Source organism: Hypanus sabinus, chromosome 11 (assembly GCF_030144855.1).
Source record: "Hypanus sabinus isolate sHypSab1 chromosome 11, sHypSab1.hap1, whole genome shotgun sequence".
Taxonomy (NCBI): domain Eukaryota; kingdom Metazoa; phylum Chordata; class Chondrichthyes; order Myliobatiformes; family Dasyatidae; genus Hypanus; species Hypanus sabinus.
Window position 1 is genome coordinate 4,418,378 of NC_082716.1, and position 22,338 is coordinate 4,440,715.

At 44.7% G+C, this 22,338-nt stretch overlaps 1 protein-coding gene across 1 annotated transcript in view; it reads left to right on the forward strand.

Annotated features, from left to right (window-relative positions):
* The window catches only part of LOC132401662 (collagen alpha-1(XXIV) chain), a 511,504-nt gene that overhangs the window by 408,887 nt on the left and 80,279 nt on the right, over window positions 1–22,338 (forward strand). Inside the window, exons 48-49 of the mRNA XM_059983704.1 lie at window positions 19,130–19,237; window positions 20,528–20,638. Of these exons, the coding sequence (XP_059839687.1) occupies window positions 19,130–19,237; window positions 20,528–20,638 (219 nt within the window). The remainder of the gene's footprint in view (window positions 1–19,129; window positions 19,238–20,527; window positions 20,639–22,338) is intronic.

Genomic DNA, 22,338 nt, shown 5'->3' on the forward strand with positions numbered 1-22,338 from the left:
TCATGAACGATGTCGGGACTGTTCCTGTGATGAACAATGTTCGGACTGTTCCTGTCATGAACGATGTCAGGACTGTTCCTGTGATGAACGATGTTTGGACTGTTCCTGTGATAAACGATGTTCGGACTGTTCCTGCGATGAACGATGTCGAGACTGTTCCTGTGATGAATGATATTGGGGCTGTTCCTGTGATGAACGATGTTCGGACTGTTCCTGTGATGAACAATATTCGGACTGTTCCTGTGATGAAAGATGTTGGGACTGTTCCTGTGATGAATGATGTTTGGACTGTTCCTGTGATGAAAGATGTTGGGACTGTTCCTGTGATGAACGATGTTTGGACTGTTCCTGTGATAAACGATGTTCGGACTGTTCCTGTGATGAACAATATTCGGACTGTTCCTGTGATGAACGATGCTTGGACTGTTCCTGTGATAAACGATGTTCGGACTGTTCCTGTGATGAATGATGTTCAGACTGTTACTGTCATGAACGATGTCGGGACTGTTCCTGTGATGAACAATGTTCGGACTGTTCCTGTCATGAACGATGTCAGGACTGTTCCTGTGATGAACGATGTTTGGACTGTTCCTGTGATAAACGATGTTCGGACTGTTCCTGTGATGAATGATGTTCAGACTGTTACTGTCATGAACGATGTCTGGACTGTTCCTGTGATGAACAATGTTCGGACTGTTCCTGTCATGAACGATGTCGGGACTGTTCCTGTGATGAAAGATGTTTGGACTATTCCTGTGATGAACTATATTGGAGTTGTTCCTCTGATGAACGATGCACGGACTGTTCCTGTCATGAACGATGACGGGACTGTTCCTGTGAAGAACAATGTGTGGATTGTTCCTGTGATGAATGATATTTGGAATGTTCCTGTTATGAACGATGTTCGGACTGTTCTTGTGATGAAAGATGTACAGACTGTTCCTATGATGAGTGATGTTCGAACAGTTCCTGTGAAAAAAGATGTTGGGACTGTTCCTGTAATGAATGATGTTGGGACTGTTCCTGTGATGAACGATATCGGGACTGTTGCTGTGATGAACGATATCGGGACTGTTGCTGTGATGAACGATATTTGCGCTGTTCCTGTGTTGAACGATATCAGGACTGTTCCTGTGATGAATGATGTTTGGACTGTTCCTGTGATGAACGATATTGGGACTGTTCCCGTTATGAACGATGTTCGGACTGTTCCCGTGATGAACGATGTTTGGACTGTTCCTGTGATGAACGATATTGGGACTGTTCCTGTGATGAACGATGTTTAGACTGTTCCCGTTATGAACGATGTTGGGACTGTTCCTGTGATGAACGATGTTTGGACTGTTCCCGTTATGAACGATGTTTGAACTGTTCCTGTTATGAACGATGTTCGGACTGTTCTTGTGATGAACGATGTACGGACTGTTCCCGTTATGAACGATGTTTGAACTGTTCCTGTTATGAACGATGTTCGGACTGTTCTTGTGATGAACGATGTACGGACTGTTCCTATGATGAGCGATGTTCGAACAGTTCCTGTGATAAAAGATGTCGGGACTGTTCCTGTAATGAACAATGTCGGGACTGTTCCTGTGATGAACGATGCAGGGACTGTTCCTGTGATTAATGATTTTTAGTCTTTTCCTGTGATGAACGATGTTGGGACAGTTCCTGTGATCAACTATATTGGGATGTTCCTGTGCTGAACGATGTTACGAATGTTCCTGTGATGAATAATATTTGGACTTTTCCCGTTATGAACGATATTGGTGCTGTTCCTGTGCTGAACGATGTCGGGACTGTTCCCGTTATGAACTATGTCAGGACTGTTCCCGTTATGAACGATGTTGGGACTGTTCCCGTGATGAACGATGTTGGGACTGTTCCTCTTATGAACGATGTTGAGACTGTTCCCGTGATGAACGATGTTGGGAATGTTCCTGTGATGAACGATGTTTGGACTTTTCCTGTGATGAACGATATTGGGGCTGTTCCTGTGATGAACGATGTTTGGACTGTTCCCGTTATGAACGATGTTTGAACTGTTCCTGTTATGAACGATGTTCGGACTGTTCTTGTGATGAACGATGTACGGACTGTTCCCGTTATGAACGATGTTTGAACTGTTCCTGTTATGAACGATGTTCGGACTGTTCTTGTGATGAACGATGTACGGACTGTTCCTATGATGAGCGATGTTCGAACAGTTCCTGTGATAAAAGATGTCAGGACTGTTCCTGTAATGAACAATGTCGGGACTGTTCCTGTGATGAACGATGCAGGGACTGTTCCTGTGATTAATGATTTTTAGTCTTTTCCTGTGATGAACGATGTTGGGACAGTTCCTGTGATCAACTATATTGGGATGTTCCTGTGCTGAACGATGTTACGAATGTTCCTGTGATGAATAATATTTGGACTTTTCCCGTTATGAACGATATTGGTGCTGTTCCTGTGCTGAACGATGTCGGGACTGTTCCCGTTATGAACTATGTCAGGACTGTTCCCGTTATGAACGATGTTGGGACTGTTCCCGTGATGAACGATGTTGGGACTGTTCCTCTTATGAACGATGTTGGGACTGTTCCCGTGATGAACGATGTTGGGAATGTTCCTGTGATGAACGATGTTTGGACTTTTCCTGTGATGAACGATATTGGGGCTGTTCCTGTGATGAACGATGTTTGGACTGTTCCCGTTATGAACGAAGTTGGGACTGTTTCTGTGTTGAACTATATTGGGGCTGTTCCTGCGAAGAACGATGTTTAGACTGATCCTGAGATGAACGATGTACGGACTGTTCCTGTGATAAAAGATGTTGGGACTGTTCCTGTAATGAACAATATCAGGAGTGTTCCTGTGATGAACGATGTTTAGACTGATCCTGAGATGAACGATGTACGGACTGTTCCTGTGATAAAAGATGTTGGGACTGTTCCTGTAATGAACAATATCAGGAGTGTTCCTGTGATGATCGATGTTTGGACTTTTCCTGTGATGAACGATGTTGTGACTGATCCCGAGATGAATTATATTCTGACTGTTCCTGTGATTAATGAATTTCGGACTTTTCCTGAGATGAACGATGTTGGGACTTTTCCTCTTATGAACAATGTCGGGACTGTTCCTGTGGTGAACGATGTTGGGAATGTTCCTGTGATGAACGATGTTTAGACTGTTCCTGTGATGAACGATGTTGGGACTGTTTCTGTGATGAACGATGTTTAGACTGTTCCCGTTATGAACGATGTTTGGACTGTTCCTGAGATGAAGGATATCGGGACTCTTCCTGTGATTAACGAATTTTGGACTGTCCCTGTGATGAACGTTGTTTGGACTATTCCTGTGATGATCGATGTTCGGACTGTTCCTGTATGAACGATGTTGGGACTGTTCCTGTGATGAACAATATTTGTGCTGTTCCTCTGATGAATGATTTTCAGTCTTTTCCTGTGATGAACGATGTTGGGACAGTTCCTGTGATTAAGTATATTGGGATGTTCCTGTGCTGAACGATGTTATGACTGTTCCTATGATGAACGATGTTTGGACTGTTCCCGTTATGAACCATGTTGGGACTGTTCCTGTGTTGAACGATGTTGGGACTGTTCCAGTGATGAACGATGTTTGGACTGTTCCTCTTATGAATGATGTCGGGACTGTTCCTGTGATGAACGATGTTGGGAATGTTCTTGTAATGAATGATGTTCGGTCTGTTCCTGTGATGAACGATGTTGGTTGTGTTCCTTTAATGAACAATGTCAGGACTGTTCCTCTGATGAACAAGATATGGACTGTGCCTGTGATGAACGATGTTGGGACTGTTCCTGTGATGAATGATGTTGGGACTGTTCCTGTGATGAACGATGTTGGGACTGTTCCTGTGATGAATGATGTTGGGACTGTTCTGTGATGAACAATGTCAGGACTGTTCCTGTGATGAACAATATTTGGACTTGTCCTGTGATTAGCGATGCTCGGACATTTCTGTGATTAATGATTTTTGCACTGTCCCTGTGATGAACGATGTTGGGACTGTTCCTGTGATGAATGATGTTCAGACTCTTCCTGTCATGAATGATGTCGGGACTGTTCCTGTAATGAACAATGTCGGGTCTGTCCCTGTAATGAACAATGTCGGGTCTGTTCCTGTGATGAACAATATTTGGACTGGTCCTGTGATGAACGATGTCGAGACTGTTCCTGTGATGAATGATATTGGGGCTGTTCCTGTGATGAACGATGTTCGGACTGTTCCTGTGATGAACAATATTCGGACTGTTCCTGTGATGAAAGATGTTGGGACTGTTCCTGTGATGAACGATGTTCAGACTGTTCCTGTGATGAATGATATTTGGAATGTTCCTGTTATGAACGATGTTCGGACTGTTCTTGTGATGAAAGATGTACAGACTGTTCCTATGATGAGTGATGTTCGAACAGTTCCTGTGAAAAAAGATGTTGGGACTGTTCCTGTAATGAATGATGTTGGGACTGTTCCTGTGATGAACAATATTCGGACTGTTCCTGTGATGAACGATGTTCGGACTGTTCCTGTCATGAACGATGTCAGGACTGTTCCTGTGATGAACGATGTTCGGACTGTTCCTGTGATGAACAATATTCGGACTGTTCCTGTGATGAACGATGTTCGGACTGTTCTTGTGATGAAAGATGTACAGACTGTTCCTATGATGAGTGATGTTCGAACAGTTCCTGTGAAAAAAGATGTTGGGACTGTTCCTGTAATGAATGATGTTGGGACTGTTCCTGTGATGAACAATGTTCGGACTGTTCCTGTCATGAACGATGTCAGGACTGTTTCTGTGATGAACGATGTTTGGACTGTTCCTGTGATAAACGATGTTCGGACTGTTCCTGTGATGAATGATGTTCAGACTGTTACTGTCATGAACGATGTCTGGACTGTTCCTGTGATGAACAATGTCGGGACTGTTCCTGTGATGAAAGATGTTTGGACTATTCCTGTGATGAACTATATTGGAGTTGTTCCTCTGATGAACGATGCACGGACTGTTCCTGTCATGAACGATGACGGGACTGTTCCTGTGAAGAACAATGTGTGGATTGTTCCTGTGATGAATGATATTTGGAATGTTCCTGTGCTGAACGATGTTACGAATGTTCCTGTGATGAATAATATTTGGACTTTTCCCGTTATGAACGATATTGGTGCTGTTCCTGTGCTGAACGATGTCGGGACTGTTCCCGTTATGAACTATGTCAGGACTGTTCCCGTTATGAACGATGTTGGGACTGTTCCCGTGATGAACGATGTTGGGACTGTTCCTGTGATGAACGATGTTCGGACTGTTCCTCTTATGAACGATGTTCGGACTGTTCCTGTGATGAACAATATTCGGACTGTTCCCGTGATGAACGATGTTGGGAATGTTCCTGTGATGAACGATGTTGGGACTGTTCCTGTGATGAACGATGTTTGGACTGTTCCCGTGATGAACGATGTTGGGAATGTTCCTGTGATGAACGATGTTCAGTCTGTTCCTGTGATGAACGATGTTGGTTGTGTTCCTTTAATGAACAATGTCAGGACTGTTTCTCTGATGAACAAGATATGGACTGTGCCTGTGATGAACGATGCTGGGACTGTTCTGTGATGAAGGATATCGGGATTCTTCCTGTGATTAATGAATTTTGGACTGTCCCTGTGATGAACGATGTTGGGACTTTTCCTCTTATGAACAATGTCGGGACTGTTCCTGTGGTGAACGATGTTCGGACTGTTCCTGTGATGAACGATGTTTAGACTGTTCCCGTTATGAACGATGTTGGGACTGTTCCTGTGATGAACGATGTTTAGACTGTTCCCGTTATGAACGATGTTTGGACTGTTCCTGAGATGAAGGATATCGGGACTCTTCCTGTGATTAATTAATTTTGGACTGTCCCTGTGATGAACGTTGTTTGGACTATTCCTGTGATGATCGATGTTCGGACTGTTCCTGTATGAACGATGTTGGGACTGTTCCTGTGATGAACAATATTTGTGCTGTTCCTCTGATGAATGATTTTCAGTCTTTTCCTGTGATGAACGATGTTGGGACAGTTCCTGTGATCAACTATATTGGGATGTTCCTGTGCTGAACGATGTTATGACTGTTCCTGTGATGATCGATGTTTGGACTGTTCCCGTTATGAACCATGTTGGGACTGTTCCTGTGTTGAACGATGTTGGGACTGTTCCAGTGATGAACGATGTTTGGACTGTTCCTCTTATGAATGATGTCGGGACTGTTCCTGTGATGAACGATGTTCGGTCTGTTCCTGTGATGAACGATGTTGGTTGTGTTCCTTTAATGAACAATGTCAGGACTGTTCCTCTGATGAACAAGATATGGACTGTGCCTGTGATGAACGATGTTGGGACTGTTCTGTGATGAAGGATATCGGGACTCTTCTTGTGATGAATGAATTTTGGACTGTTCCTGTGATGAACGATGTCGGGACTTTTCCTCTTATGAACGATGTTGGGACTCTTCCTGTGATGATCGATGTTCGGACTGTTCCTGTGATAAACGATATTTGGACTGTTCCTGTGATGAACGATATTTGGACTGTTCCTGTGATGAACGATGTTGGGACTGTTCCTGTGATAAACGATGTTGGGACTGTTCCCGTGATGAACGATGTTGGGAATGTTCTTGTGATGAATGATGTTCGGTCTGTTCCTGTGATGAACGATGTTGGTTGTGTTCCTTTAATGAACAATGTCAGGACTGTTTCTCTGATGAACAAGATATGGACTGTGCCTGTGATGAACGATGCTGGGACTGTTCCTGTGATGAACGACGTCGGGACTGTTCCCGTGCTGAACGATATTCAGACTGTTCCTGTGATGAACAATACTGGGACTGTTCCCGTGCTGAACGATATTCAGACTGTTCCTGTGATGAACAATACTGGGACTGTTCCTGTGATGAACAATATTCAGACTGTTCCTGTGATGATCCAAGTTGGGTTGCTCCTGTGATGAACGATGTTGGGACTGTTCTGTGATGAACGATGTCTGGACTGTTCTGTGATGAACGATGTCTGGACTGTTCTGTGATGAACGATGTCTGGACTGTTCCTGTGATGAACGATGTCTGGACTGTTCCTGTGATGAACGATGTCTGGACTGTTCCTGTGATGAACGATGTTGGGACTGTTCCTGTGATGAATGATGTTGGGACTGTTCCTGTGATGAACGATGTTGGGACTGTTCCTGTGATGAATGATGTTGGGACTGTTCCTGTGATGAACGATGTTGGGACTGTTCCTGTGATGAATGATGTTGGGACTGTTCCTGTGATGAACGATGTCTGGACTGTTCCTGTGATGAACGATGTCTGGACTGTTCCTGTGATGAACGATGTTGGGACTGTTCCTGTGATGAATGATGTTGGGACTGTTCCTGTGATGAACGATGTTGGGACTGTTCCTGTGATGAACGATGTTTAGACTGTTCCCGTTATGAACGATGTTGGGACTGTTCCTGTGATGAACGATGTTTAGACTGTTCCCGTTATGAACGATGTTTGGACTGTTCCTGAGATGAAGGATATCGGGACTCTTCCTGTGATTAATTAATTTTGGACTGTCCCTGTGATGAACGTTGTTTGGACTATTCCTGTGATGATCGATGTTCGGACTGTTCCTGTATGAACGATGTTGGGACTGTTCCTGTGATGAACAATATTTGTGCTGTTCCTCTGATGAATGATTTTCAGTCTTTTCCTGTGATGAACGATGTTGGGACAGTTCCTGTGATCAACTATATTGGGATGTTCCTGTGCTGAACGATGTTATGACTGTTCCTGTGATGATCGATGTTTGGACTGTTCCCGTTATGAACCATGTTGGGACTGTTCCTGTGTTGAACGATGTTGGGACTGTTCCAGTGATGAACGATGTTTGGACTGTTCCTCTTATGAATGATGTCGGGACCGTTCCTGTGATGAACGATGTTCGGTCTGTTCCTGTGATGAACGATGTTGGTTGTGTTCCTTTAATGAACAATGTCAGGACTGTTCCTCTGATGAACAAGATATGGACTGTGCCTGTGATGAACGATGTTGGGACTGTTCTGTGATGAAGGATATCGGGACTCTTCTTGTGATGAATGAATTTTGGACTGTTCCTGTGATGAACGATGTCGGGACTTTTCCTCTTATGAACGATGTTGGGACTCTTCCTGTGATGATCGATGTTCGGACTGTTCCTGTGATGAACGATATTTGGACTGTTCCTGTGATGAACGATATTTGGACTGTTCCTGTGATGAACGATGTTGGGACTGTTCCTGTGATAAACGATGTTGGGACTGTTCCCGTGATGAACGATGTTGGGAATGTTCTTGTGATGAATGATGTTCGGTCTGTTCCTGTGATGAACGATGTTGGTTGTGTTCCTTTAATGAACAATGTCAGGACTGTTTCTCTGATGAACAAGATATGGACTGTGCCTGTGATGAACGATGCTGGGACTGTTCCTGTGATGAACGACGTCGGGACTGTTCCCGTGCTGAACGATATTCAGACTGTTCCTGTGATGAACAATACTGGGACTGTTCCCGTGCTGAACGATATTCAGACTGTTCCTGTGATGAACAATACTGGGACTGTTCCTGTGATGAACAATATTCAGACTGTTCCTGTGATGATCCAAGTTGGGTTGCTCCTGTGATGAACGATGTTGGGACTGTTCTGTGATGAACGATGTCTGGACTGTTCTGTGATGAACGATGTCTGGACTGTTCTGTGATGAACGATGTCTGGACTGTTCCTGTGATGAACGATGTCTGGACTGTTCCTGTGATGAACGATGTCTGGACTGTTCCTGTGATGAACGATGTTGGGACTGTTCCTGTGATGAATGATGTTGGGACTGTTCCTGTGATGAACGATGTTGGGACTGTTCCTGTGATGAATGATGTTGGGACTGTTCCTGTGATGAACGATGTTGGGACTGTTCCTGTGATGAATGATGTTGGGACTGTTCTGTGATGAACAATGTCAGGACTGTTCCTGTGATGAACAATATTTGGACTTGTCCTGTGATTAGCGATGCTCGGACATTTCTGTGATTAATGATTTTTGCACTGTCCCTGTGATGAACGATGTTGGGACTGTTCCTGTGATGAATGATGTTCAGACTCTTCCTGTCATGAATGATGTCGGGACTGTTCCTGTAATGAACAATGTCGGGTCTGTCCCTGTAATGAACAATGTCGGGTCTGTTCCTGTGATGAACAATATTTGGACTGGTCCTGTGATGAACGATGTCGAGACTGTTCCTGTGATGAATGATATTGGGGCTGTTCCTGTGATGAACGATGTTCGGACTGTTCCTGTGATGAACAATATTCGGACTGTTCCTGTGATGAAAGATGTTGGGACTGTTCCTGTGATGAACGATGTTCAGACTGTTCCTGTGATGAATGATATTTGGAATGTTCCTGTTATGAACGATGTTCGGACTGTTCTTGTGATGAAAGATGTACAGACTGTTCCTATGATGAGTGATGTTCGAACAGTTCCTGTGAAAAAAGATGTTGGGACTGTTCCTGTAATGAATGATGTTGGGACTGTTCCTGTGATGAACAATATTCGGACTGTTCCTGTGATGAACGATGTTCGGACTGTTCCTGTCATGAACGATGTCAGGACTGTTCCTGTGATGAACGATGTTCGGACTGTTCCTGTGATGAACAATATTCGGACTGTTCCTGTGATGAACGATGTTCGGACTGTTCTTGTGATGAAAGATGTACAGACTGTTCCTATGATGAGTGATGTTCGAACAGTTCCTGTGAAAAAAGATGTTGGGACTGTTCCTGTAATGAATGATGTTGGGACTGTTCCTGTGATGAACAATGTTCGGACTGTTCCTGTCATGAACGATGTCAGGACTGTTTCTGTGATGAACGATGTTTGGACTGTTCCTGTGATAAACGATGTTCGGACTGTTCCTGTGATGAATGATGTTCAGACTGTTACTGTCATGAACGATGTCTGGACTGTTCCTGTGATGAACAATGTCGGGACTGTTCCTGTGATGAAAGATGTTTGGACTATTCCTGTGATGAACTATATTGGAGTTGTTCCTCTGATGAACGATGCACGGACTGTTCCTGTCATGAACGATGACGGGACTGTTCCTGTGAAGAACAATGTGTGGATTGTTCCTGTGATGAATGATATTTGGAATGTTCCTGTGCTGAACGATGTTACGAATGTTCCTGTGATGAATAATATTTGGACTTTTCCCGTTATGAACGATATTGGTGCTGTTCCTGTGCTGAACGATGTCGGGACTGTTCCCGTTATGAACTATGTCAGGACTGTTCCCGTTATGAACGATGTTGGGACTGTTCCCGTGATGAACGATGTTGGGACTGTTCCTGTGATGAACGATGTTCGGACTGTTCCTCTTATGAACGATGTTCGGACTGTTCCTGTGATGAACAATATTCGGACTGTTCCCGTGATGAACGATGTTGGGAATGTTCCTGTGATGAACGATGTTGGGACTGTTCCTGTGATGAACGATGTTTGGACTGTTCCCGTGATGAACGATGTTGGGAATGTTCCTGTGATGAACGATGTTCAGTCTGTTCCTGTGATGAACGATGTTGGTTGTGTTCCTTTAATGAACAATGTCAGGACTGTTTCTCTGATGAACAAGATATGGACTGTGCCTGTGATGAACGATGCTGGGACTGTTCTGTGATGAAGGATATCGGGATTCTTCCTGTGATTAATGAATTTTGGACTGTCCCTGTGATGAACGATGTTGGGACTTTTCCTCTTATGAACAATGTCGGGACTGTTCCTGTGGTGAACGATGTTCGGACTGTTCCTGTGATGAACGATGTTTAGACTGTTCCCGTTATGAACGATGTTGGGACTGTTCCTGTGATGAACGATGTTTAGACTGTTCCCGTTATGAACGATGTTTGGACTGTTCCTGAGATGAAGGATATCGGGACTCTTCCTGTGATTAATTAATTTTGGACTGTCCCTGTGATGAACGTTGTTTGGACTATTCCTGTGATGATCGATGTTCGGACTGTTCCTGTATGAACGATGTTGGGACTGTTCCTGTGATGAACAATATTTGTGCTGTTCCTCTGATGAATGATTTTCAGTCTTTTCCTGTGATGAACGATGTTGGGACAGTTCCTGTGATCAACTATATTGGGATGTTCCTGTGCTGAACGATGTTATGACTGTTCCTGTGATGATCGATGTTTGGACTGTTCCCGTTATGAACCATGTTGGGACTGTTCCTGTGTTGAACGATGTTGGGACTGTTCCAGTGATGAACGATGTTTGGACTGTTCCTCTTATGAATGATGTCGGGACTGTTCCTGTGATGAACGATGTTCGGTCTGTTCCTGTGATGAACGATGTTGGTTGTGTTCCTTTAATGAACAATGTCAGGACTGTTCCTCTGATGAACAAGATATGGACTGTGCCTGTGATGAACGATGTTGGGACTGTTCTGTGATGAAGGATATCGGGACTCTTCTTGTGATGAATGAATTTTGGACTGTTCCTGTGATGAACGATGTCGGGACTTTTCCTCTTATGAACGATGTTGGGACTCTTCCTGTGATGATCGATGTTCGGACTGTTCCTGTGATGAACGATATTTGGACTGTTCCCGTGATGAACGATATTTGGACTGTTCCTGTGATGAACGATGTTGGGACTGTTCCTGTGATAAACGATGTTGGGACTGTTCCCGTGATGAACGATGTTCAGACTGTTCCTGTGATGAATGATATTTGGAATGTTCCTGTTATGAACGATGTTCGGACTGTTCTTGTGATGAAAGATGTACAGACTGTTCCTATGATGAGTGATGTTCGAACAGTTCCTGTGAAAAAAGATGTTGGGACTGTTCCTGTAATGAATGATGTTGGGACTGTTCCTGTGATGAACAATATTCGGACTGTTCCTGTGATGAACGATGTTCGGACTGTTCCTGTCATGAACGATGTCAGGACTGTTCCTGTGATGAACGATGTTCGGACTGTTCCTGTGATGAACAATATTCGGACTGTTCCTGTGATGAACGATGTTCGGACTGTTCTTGTGATGAAAGATGTACAGACTGTTCCTATGATGAGTGATGTTCGAACAGTTCCTGTGAAAAAAGATGTTGGGACTGTTCCTGTAATGAATGATGTTGGGACTGTTCCTGTGATGAACAATGTTCGGACTGTTCCTGTCATGAACGATGTCAGGACTGTTTCTGTGATGAACGATGTTTGGACTGTTCCTGTGATAAACGATGTTCGGACTGTTCCTGTGATGAATGATGTTCAGACTGTTACTGTCATGAACGATGTCTGGACTGTTCCTGTGATGAACAATGTCGGGACTGTTCCTGTGATGAAAGATGTTTGGACTATTCCTGTGATGAACTATATTGGAGTTGTTCCTCTGATGAACGATGCACGGACTGTTCCTGTCATGAACGATGACGGGACTGTTCCTGTGAAGAACAATGTGTGGATTGTTCCTGTGATGAATGATATTTGGAATGTTCCTGTGCTGAACGATGTTACGAATGTTCCTGTGATGAATAATATTTGGACTTTTCCCGTTATGAACGATATTGGTGCTGTTCCTGTGCTGAACGATGTCGGGACTGTTCCCGTTATGAACTATGTCAGGACTGTTCCCGTTATGAACGATGTTGGGACTGTTCCCGTGATGAACGATGTTGGGACTGTTCCTGTGATGAACGATGTTCGGACTGTTCCTCTTATGAACGATGTTCGGACTGTTCCTGTGATGAACAATATTCGGACTGTTCCCGTGATGAACGATGTTGGGAATGTTCCTGTGATGAACGATGTTGGGACTGTTCCTGTGATGAACGATGTTTGGACTGTTCCCGTGATGAACGATGTTGGGAATGTTCCTGTGATGAACGATGTTCAGTCTGTTCCTGTGATGAACGATGTTGGTTGTGTTCCTTTAATGAACAATGTCAGGACTGTTTCTCTGATGAACAAGATATGGACTGTGCCTGTGATGAACGATGCTGGGACTGTTCTGTGATGAAGGATATCGGGATTCTTCCTGTGATTAATGAATTTTGGACTGTCCCTGTGATGAACGATGTTGGGACTTTTCCTCTTATGAACAATGTCGGGACTGTTCCTGTGGTGAACGATGTTCGGACTGTTCCTGTGATGAACGATGTTTAGACTGTTCCCGTTATGAACGATGTTGGGACTGTTCCTGTGATGAACGATGTTTAGACTGTTCCCGTTATGAACGATGTTTGGACTGTTCCTGAGATGAAGGATATCGGGACTCTTCCTGTGATTAATTAATTTTGGACTGTCCCTGTGATGAACGTTGTTTGGACTATTCCTGTGATGATCGATGTTCGGACTGTTCCTGTATGAACGATGTTGGGACTGTTCCTGTGATGAACAATATTTGTGCTGTTCCTCTGATGAATGATTTTCAGTCTTTTCCTGTGATGAACGATGTTGGGACAGTTCCTGTGATCAACTATATTGGGATGTTCCTGTGCTGAACGATGTTATGACTGTTCCTGTGATGATCGATGTTTGGACTGTTCCCGTTATGAACCATGTTGGGACTGTTCCTGTGTTGAACGATGTTGGGACTGTTCCAGTGATGAACGATGTTTGGACTGTTCCTCTTATGAATGATGTCGGGACTGTTCCTGTGATGAACGATGTTCGGTCTGTTCCTGTGATGAACGATGTTGGTTGTGTTCCTTTAATGAACAATGTCAGGACTGTTCCTCTGATGAACAAGATATGGACTGTGCCTGTGATGAACGATGTTGGGACTGTTCTGTGATGAAGGATATCGGGACTCTTCTTGTGATGAATGAATTTTGGACTGTTCCTGTGATGAACGATGTCGGGACTTTTCCTCTTATGAACGATGTTGGGACTCTTCCTGTGATGATCGATGTTCGGACTGTTCCTGTGATGAACGATATTTGGACTGTTCCCGTGATGAACGATATTTGGACTGTTCCTGTGATGAACGATGTTGGGACTGTTCCTGTGATAAACGATGTTGGGACTGTTCCCGTGATGAACGATGTTGGGAATGTTCTTGTGATGAATGATGTTCGGTCTGTTCCTGTGATGAACGATGTTGGTTGTGTTCCTTTAATGAACAATGTCAGGACTGTTTCTCTGATGAACAAGATATGGACTGTGCCTGTGATGAACGATGCTGGGACTGTTCCTGTGATGAACGACGTCGGGACTGTTCCCGTGCTGAACGATATTCAGACTGTTCCTGTGATGAACAATACTGGGACTGTTCCCGTGCTGAACGATATTCAGACTGTTCCTGTGATGAACAATACTGGGACTGTTCCTGTGATGAACAATATTCAGACTGTTCCTGTGATGATCCAAGTTGGGTTGCTCCTGTGATGAACGATGTTGGGACTGTTCTGTGATGAACGATGTCTGGACTGTTCTGTGATGAACGATGTCTGGACTGTTCTGTGATGAACGATGTCTGGACTGTTCCTGTGATGAACGATGTCTGGACTGTTCCTGTGATGAACGATGTCTGGACTGTTCCTGTGATGAACGATGTTGGGACTGTTCCTGTGATGAATGATGTTGGGACTGTTCCTGTGATGAACGATGTTGGGACTGTTCCTGTGATGAATGATGTTGGGACTGTTCCTGTGATGAACGATGTTGGGACTGTTCCTGTGATGAATGATGTTGGGACTGTTCTGTGATGAACAATGTCAGGACTGTTCCTGTGATGAACAATATTTGGACTTGTCCTGTGATTAGCGATGCTCGGACATTTCTGTGATTAATGATTTTTGCACTGTCCCTGTGATGAACGATGTTGGGACTGTTCCTGTGATGAATGATGTTCAGACTCTTCCTGTCATGAATGATGTCGGGACTGTTCCTGTAATGAACAATGTCGGGTCTGTCCCTGTAATGAACAATGTCGGGTCTGTTCCTGTGATGAACAATATTTGGACTGGTCCTGTGATTAACAATGCTCAGACATTTCTGTGATTAATGATTTTTGGACTGTTCCTGTGATGAACGATATTGGGACTATTTCTGTGATGAACAATGTTCGGACTGTTCCTTTCATGAACAATGTCGGGACTATTCCCGTGCTGAATGATGTCAGGAGTGTTCCTGTGATGAATGATTTCGGAACTGTTCCTATAATGAACGATGTTGGGACTGTTCCTGTGATGAACGATATTGGGGGTTTTCCTGTGATGAACGATGTTTGGACTTTTCGGTGATGAACGACGTCGGGACTGTTCCTGTGATGAACGATTTTGGGACCTTTCCTGTGATGCATGATGTTGGGACTGTTCCTATAATGAACGATGTTGGGACTGTTCCTGTGATGAACGATATTGGGGGTTTTCCTGTGATGAACGATGTTTGGACTTTTCGGTGATGAACGACGTCGGGACTGTTCCTGTGATGAACAATTTTGGGACTTTTCCTGTGATGCATGATGTTGGGACTGTTCCTATAATGAACGATGTTGGGACTGTCCTGTGAGGAACGATGTCTGGACTGTTCTTGTGATGATTGATTTTCAGACTGTCCCTGTGATGAACGATGTCCAGACTGTTCCTGTAATGAACAATCTTTGGAATGTTCCTGTGAACGATGTTTCGACTGTTCCTGTGATGATGTTAGGATTGTTTGTGATGAACGATATTGGGACTGTTCTGCTGATGGATGAGATCGGGCCTATTCTGTTGATTAACATGGTTATATTGTTCTGGAGATTAACGAGTTTGCATCTCTTCTGGTGATTATCAGTGTTTCGGTGATGGGTGAGATCTGGTCTTTTCTGCTGATGAATGAGATTGGGCCTGTTCTGGTGATGAACAAGATCTGGATTATTCTGCTGATGAATGAGATCAGGATTGTTCGGGTCATGAACAAAATCTGGCCTGTTCTGGTGACGAAAAGATTTGGTCTGTTCTGGTGGTGAACCAGACCCAGTCTGTCCTGGTCATGAATGAGATTGGGGCAGTTCTGGTGCTGAATGGGATTGGGTATGCTCTGGAGGTGAAAGAGATCAGGACTATTCTGGTGATGAACGACGTTGTGAATGTACCTGAGATGAATGAGGGTGGGCCTGTTCTGTGATGAACAAGTTTGGGATTGTTCTGGTGCTGAGATCATAAGATAGCGGAACAGAATTAGGCCATTCAGCCCTTTGAATTCTCCTATTTTGTCTAAGTCCTTCTGTAGGCTCTCTACTTCCTCAAAACTACCTGCCCCTCCATCTGTCTTCATATTGTCAGCAAACTTTGCAACAAAGCCATCAATTCCATCACCCAAATCATTGACATATACCGTAACATAAAAAGAATTGGTCCCAACACAGGCCCCTGAAGAACATCACTAGTCACCAGCAACCAGCCAGAAAAGGTTCCCTTTATTCCCACCCTTTGCTTCCTGCAAACCAGCCACTGCTGTATCCATGCTAGAAACTTTCCTGTAATACCATGGGCTCGTAGCATATCAAGCAGCCTCATGTGTGATACCTTGTCAAAGACCTTCTGAAAATCCAAGTACTCAACATCCCTTGATTCTCCTTTGTCATTTCTTCAAAGAACTCCAAAAGATTTGTTAGAGAACTATGTTAACTCTGGCTTATTTTATCATGTGCCTCCAAATACCCTGAGACCTCATCATTAATAATCAACTCCAACATCTTCCCAAACTCAGGTCAGACTAATTGGCCTATAGTTTCCTTTCTTCTGCCTCTCTCCATTTTGAAGACTGGAGTGACATTTGCAATTTTCCATCTTCCAGAACCATTCTAGAATCTAGTGATTCTTATAAGATCATTACTAATGCCTCCACAATCTCTTCAGCCACCTCTTTCAGAACTCTGGGGTGTACAACATCTGGTCCAGGGGACCTATCTACCTTCAAACCTTTTAGTTTCCCAAGAACCTTCTGTTTAGTTATCATAACTTCACACAATGCATGACCACAACACCTGAAACTTCCACCGTACTGCTTGTGTCTTCCACTATATAGACTGATGCAAAATACTTATTCAGTTCATCTGCCATTTCATTGTCCCTCATTTCCTGTTCTCCAGCATAATTTTGCAGTGGTCCCATATCCACTCTTGCGTCTTTTACATTTTATGTATCTGAAGAAACTTTTGGTATCTTCTTTAATATTATTTGCTAACTTACTTTCATATTCCATCTTTACCATAATAGTTTTTTGCTGCCTTCTTTTGGTTTTTAAAAGCTTCCTGATCCTCTAACTTCCCACTAATGTCGCTATATTATATCCTCTTTGGCTTTTATGTTGGCTTTGACTTCTCTTGTTAGCCACGGTTATGTCATTTTTCCTTTCAAATATTTCTTTCTCTTTGGGATGTACATATCCTGTGCTTTCCAAATCACTTTCAGAAATTTCAGCCATTGGTGCTCTACTGTTATCCCTGCCCCAGTATTTGTTTCCGATCAATCTGGTCAGCTCCTCTCTCATGCCTCTGTAATTCCCTTTACTCCACCGTAATACTGATAGAACTGTCTTTATCTTCTCAAATTTCAGTGTAAATTCGATCATATTATGATCACTTTCCCATAAGGGTTCTTTACCTTATGGTCTCTAATCAATTCTGGTTCATTGCATAACACCCAATCCAGAATAGCTGATCCTCAGGTGCACTCAACCACCTCTAAAAAGCCATCTCGAGCTGCTCTAGAAATTCCCCCTCCTGGAATCCAGCACCAACCTGATTTTCCCAATCTACCTGCATAGTGAAATCCCCCATGACTATTGTAACATTGGCATTTGGCTGCATTTTCTATCTCCCTTTGTAGTTGTAGGCCACGTCCTTACTATTATTTGGGGGTCTGTCTACATCTCCCGTCAGGGTGTTTTATCCTTGCAGTTCCTTTGATCCATCCACAATGATTCATCACCATCTGACCTCTTGTCACCTCTTTCTAATGATGTGATTTCAACTTTTACCAACAGAGCAACACCACCTCTCTGCCTTCCTGCCTGTTCTTCTGATACAATGTGTGTCTTTGGATATTAAGCTCCGAACTGTAACCTTCTTTCGGCCATGATTCAGTGATGCCTGCATCATACCTGCCAATCTGTAACTGTGCTGCAAGCTCATCTACCTTATTCTGTATACTGCGTGCATTCAAATACAACACTTCAGTCCTGTATTCATGCTTTTTGATTTTGTACAACTTTTACATTGCAACTAATCCTGTTGACTGCAATTGATATCAGACCCCATCAGTTCACGTGCAAACTGTCCCTTCTGTACAGGTCCCACCTTTGGAAAGAGAGACTAATAATCCAACACCAACTCTTTAGCCACGTATTAACTGTTTAACTTTCCTCACTAGCTCATGGCACAGGGAGCAATCCTGAGCTCACAATCCTGGAAGCCTGCCCTTTAACTTAGCACTTAACTCCCTGAACTCCCTCTGCAGAACCTCATCACCTGTCCTACCCATAACACCATAAGACAAAAGAGCAGAATTAGACCATTAAGCCCATCGAGTCTACTCTGCCATTGCATTATGGCTGCTCCTGGGTCCCAATCAACCCCTTACAGCAGCCTGCTCGCCATATTCTTTGATGCACTGACTGATCAGGAAATGGTGGGATGTGGGAGGGCACTGGAGCAGCCAGGGAAACTCGGGTGGTCACAGGGAGAATGTGCAAACTCCACACAGAGTTTGGCTCTCTTGAGCCATGAGGTAGCAGCTCTCCCTTCTGCACTACTGTCTAACCTTGTTAACAACAAGAGATCATCAATTTAAGATCATTAAAGGGGAGTTATTTTTCATGCAATCAGTGGTGAAGTTCTGATGAACGTTTCTGCACCTGAAACATTAACTGTTTCTTTCTCCACAGATGCTACCTGACCTGTTGAGTATGCATGCCCAGCACTGTCATTTTATTTCAGATTTTCAGTGATGGGGTTCTGGTCTGCCTCAGGACATTATAACTGATACGGTTCTGTTAAACCTGTTTGTTGGGTCCTAATGTAACTGCATTCTTCTTGAACTGATATCATTTCCACAGGGAGACCTTGGTGATGTTGGGCTAACCGGGATCGCTGGGAAACCTGGACCTCGAGGAGCTCCTGGTGAACCTGGCCCAGTGGGTGACAGAGGTCAACGAGGTCCTAAGGTAATTAAACCTAACTGCATTACTGTGATAGTACTGGGATCCGCTGCATAAGACAATCCCTGCTCAAGTGCAGACCATCCGGTTATGCAAACGGTGTTCAATTTTGACAAATGTGAAGTGTTACACTTTGGAAAGGAAAAATTTGTTCGGACTTTCACTGTGAGGGGCAGAGCACTGGGCAGCATTGTAGAGCATTGGCTGAAAGTGGAGTCACAGGTAGACAGGGTGGTGAAGAGGGCTTTAGTCAGGGTATGGAGTATTGGAGTTTGTCAGTCGGGGTAAGGAGAGGAGTTCGGTCGGTATGTTAGAAAACATTAGCGAGGTCACAAGTGGAATATTGTGTTCAGCTTTGGACGCCCTCCTGTAGGAAAAATGTCTTTAAGCTGGAAAGAACCCAGAGGAGATTTACAAAAATGGTGTGAGACTTAAGACACTGAGTTATGGAGAGAGGATGAGTAGGTTCAAGTTCAAATTTAATTATCATTCAAGCACACACAGGAGAACAGCCAAACGAAACAACGTTTCTCTGGGACCAAGGTGCAAAGCAGAACCTGCAGTCACACACAGTGCACGGTGCATATAGCACATATATTTATGATAGCAGAAAAACACATTGTAACAATAATCCAGTCCAAGTCACTGAGTGTCGTGGACTGTAGATTAATGGTGCATGGATGTTGTCCTGGAGCCATGTTTCTGCAAGATCAAGAATGCAGCAGTTCCTCATCTCACATCCGTACAGCCACAGACAAGTGCAATCCAGCTTGGCTTTCACTAGCATACAGCACGATCCAGCGTCTCGTTCATTCTTGTTCACTTTCAAGAGAGAGGGAGACTGGAACTGTGCACGGTGTTCCCAGTGTGATATGGAGACCGGAACTGTGCACAGTGTTCCCAGTGTGATATGGAGACTGGAACTGTGCACAGTGTTCCCAGTGTGATATGGAGACCGGAACTGTGCACAGTGTTCCCAGTGTGATATGGAGACTGGAACTGTGCACGGTGTTCCCAGTGTGATATGGAGACTGGAACTGTGCACAGTGTTCCCAGTGTGATATGGAGACTGGAACTGTGCACAGTGTTCCCAGTGTGATATGGAGACTGGAACTGTGCACGGTGTTCCCTGTGTGATATGGAGACTGGAACTGTGAACGGTGTTCCCTGTGTGATATGGAGACTGGAACTGTGAACGGTGTTCCCTGTGTGATATGGAAATTGGAACAGTTCTCAATACTTCAAGCTTCTCTATTTTTTGAACCATGCCAAAGAGTGGCTTTTGTATCTTTGCAGGGGGAGCCAGGTATGCCAGGACAGCAAGGTTTCCAAAATACTCACCGGGGTCGACCAGGAGTTCAGGGAGACCAAGGATCCATGGGGGAGCCTGGTGCTAAAGGTCAGCAGGTACGTTTTACCACAGTACCTCCCTCACTACTGTCCCTTTCTTTAAAAAATATACAAAACTTTATTTAAATAGAAGACATACAAAGGTTAGGGGTTGCAATAAAGAATGAGAGACAGGTTTATCACTGGTGTATGTCGTGAAATTTGTTAACGTAGCGGCAGCAGAATAATGCAATACATAATAATTGAAAAATCCATGTGAATGACAGTAAATATATATTAAATATTAAAGTTAAGTAAGCAATGCAAACATTAGAAATGAAGAAGTAGTGAGGTAGTGTTCATGGGTTCAAAGTGAGGCAGAGGGGAAGAAGCTGTTCCTGAATCATTACGTGTGTGCCTTCAGGCTTCTGTACCTCCTCCCTGATGGCAGCTCTGAGAAGGAGCCATGTCCTGGGTAGTGGGAGTGCTGACTGATGGAACAGACATTGCCTTTTCAGTCACCATTCCTTGAAGATCTCCTGGATACGACTGATGATGGAGCACACTAAGTTTACAACTTCAGTTACTGAATTCAAGTTAAAATACAGTAATTAATATGTATAATGCACTGAATTCCCTGGGAGGGCACCGTTCCCAGAAACCCAGACTGAACCCATAATGATGGCATGGCCTCCGTCTGAGGACACCCTGTAAGAGTGCAGCACCGGAAGATGGGCAGGCAGTTGCCTCGCACTGGACCCTAAACACCAGACTGCTGCTGTGACCATCTTGCCAACGCCTGGCTAGCAGGAGCAGGCCTCCTTGCCCTGAGCTGAAACACCCCTAACAAGGCTTTCAGGAACTCCCTGAAACAGTTGCTCCATTCCGAATCTCTGCCCTTCCTTCTAATGATGGCGAGGATTGATCGCATGACCACAGGAAGGTCCGTCCATTGATCAGTGGCTAGTCAGACCCCACCCCCACTGTCCCGTTCCCACACACTCACCCCAGTCCTCTCCCCCACTGTCCCATTCCCACACACTCACCCCAGTCCTCACCCTCACTGTCCCGTTCCCACACACTGATCCCAGTCCTCACCCTCACTGTCCCAATCCCACACACTCACCCCAGTCCTCACCCCCACTGTCCCGTTCCCACACACTCACCCCAGTCCTCACCCTCACTGTCCTGTTCCCACACACTCACCCCAGTCCTCTCCCCCACTGTCCCGTTCCCACACATTCACCCCAGTCCTCTCCCCCACTGTCCCGTTCCCACACTCACCCCAGTCCTCACCCTCACTGTCCCGTTCCCACACTCACCCCAGTCCTCACACTCACTGTCCCGTTCACACACTCACCCCAGTCCTCACCCTCACTGTCCCGTTCCCACACTCACCCCAGTCCTCACACTCACTGTCCCGTTCCCACACTCACCCTCACTGTCCCGTTCCCACACTCACCCCAGTCCTCACCCTCACTGTCCTATTCCGACATTCACCCCAGTCCTCACCCTCACTGTCCCGTTCCCACACTGACCCCAGTCCTCACCCTCACTGTCCCGTTCCCACACTGACCCCAGTCCTCACCCTCACTGTCCCGTTCCCACACACTCACCCCAGTCCTCACCCTCACTGTCCCGTTCCCACACTGACCCCAGTCCTCACCCTCACTGTCCGTTCCCACACACTCACCCCAGTCCTCACCCTCACTGTCCCGTTCCCACACACTCACCCAAATCCTCACCCTTACTGTCCCGTTCCCACACACTCACCCCAG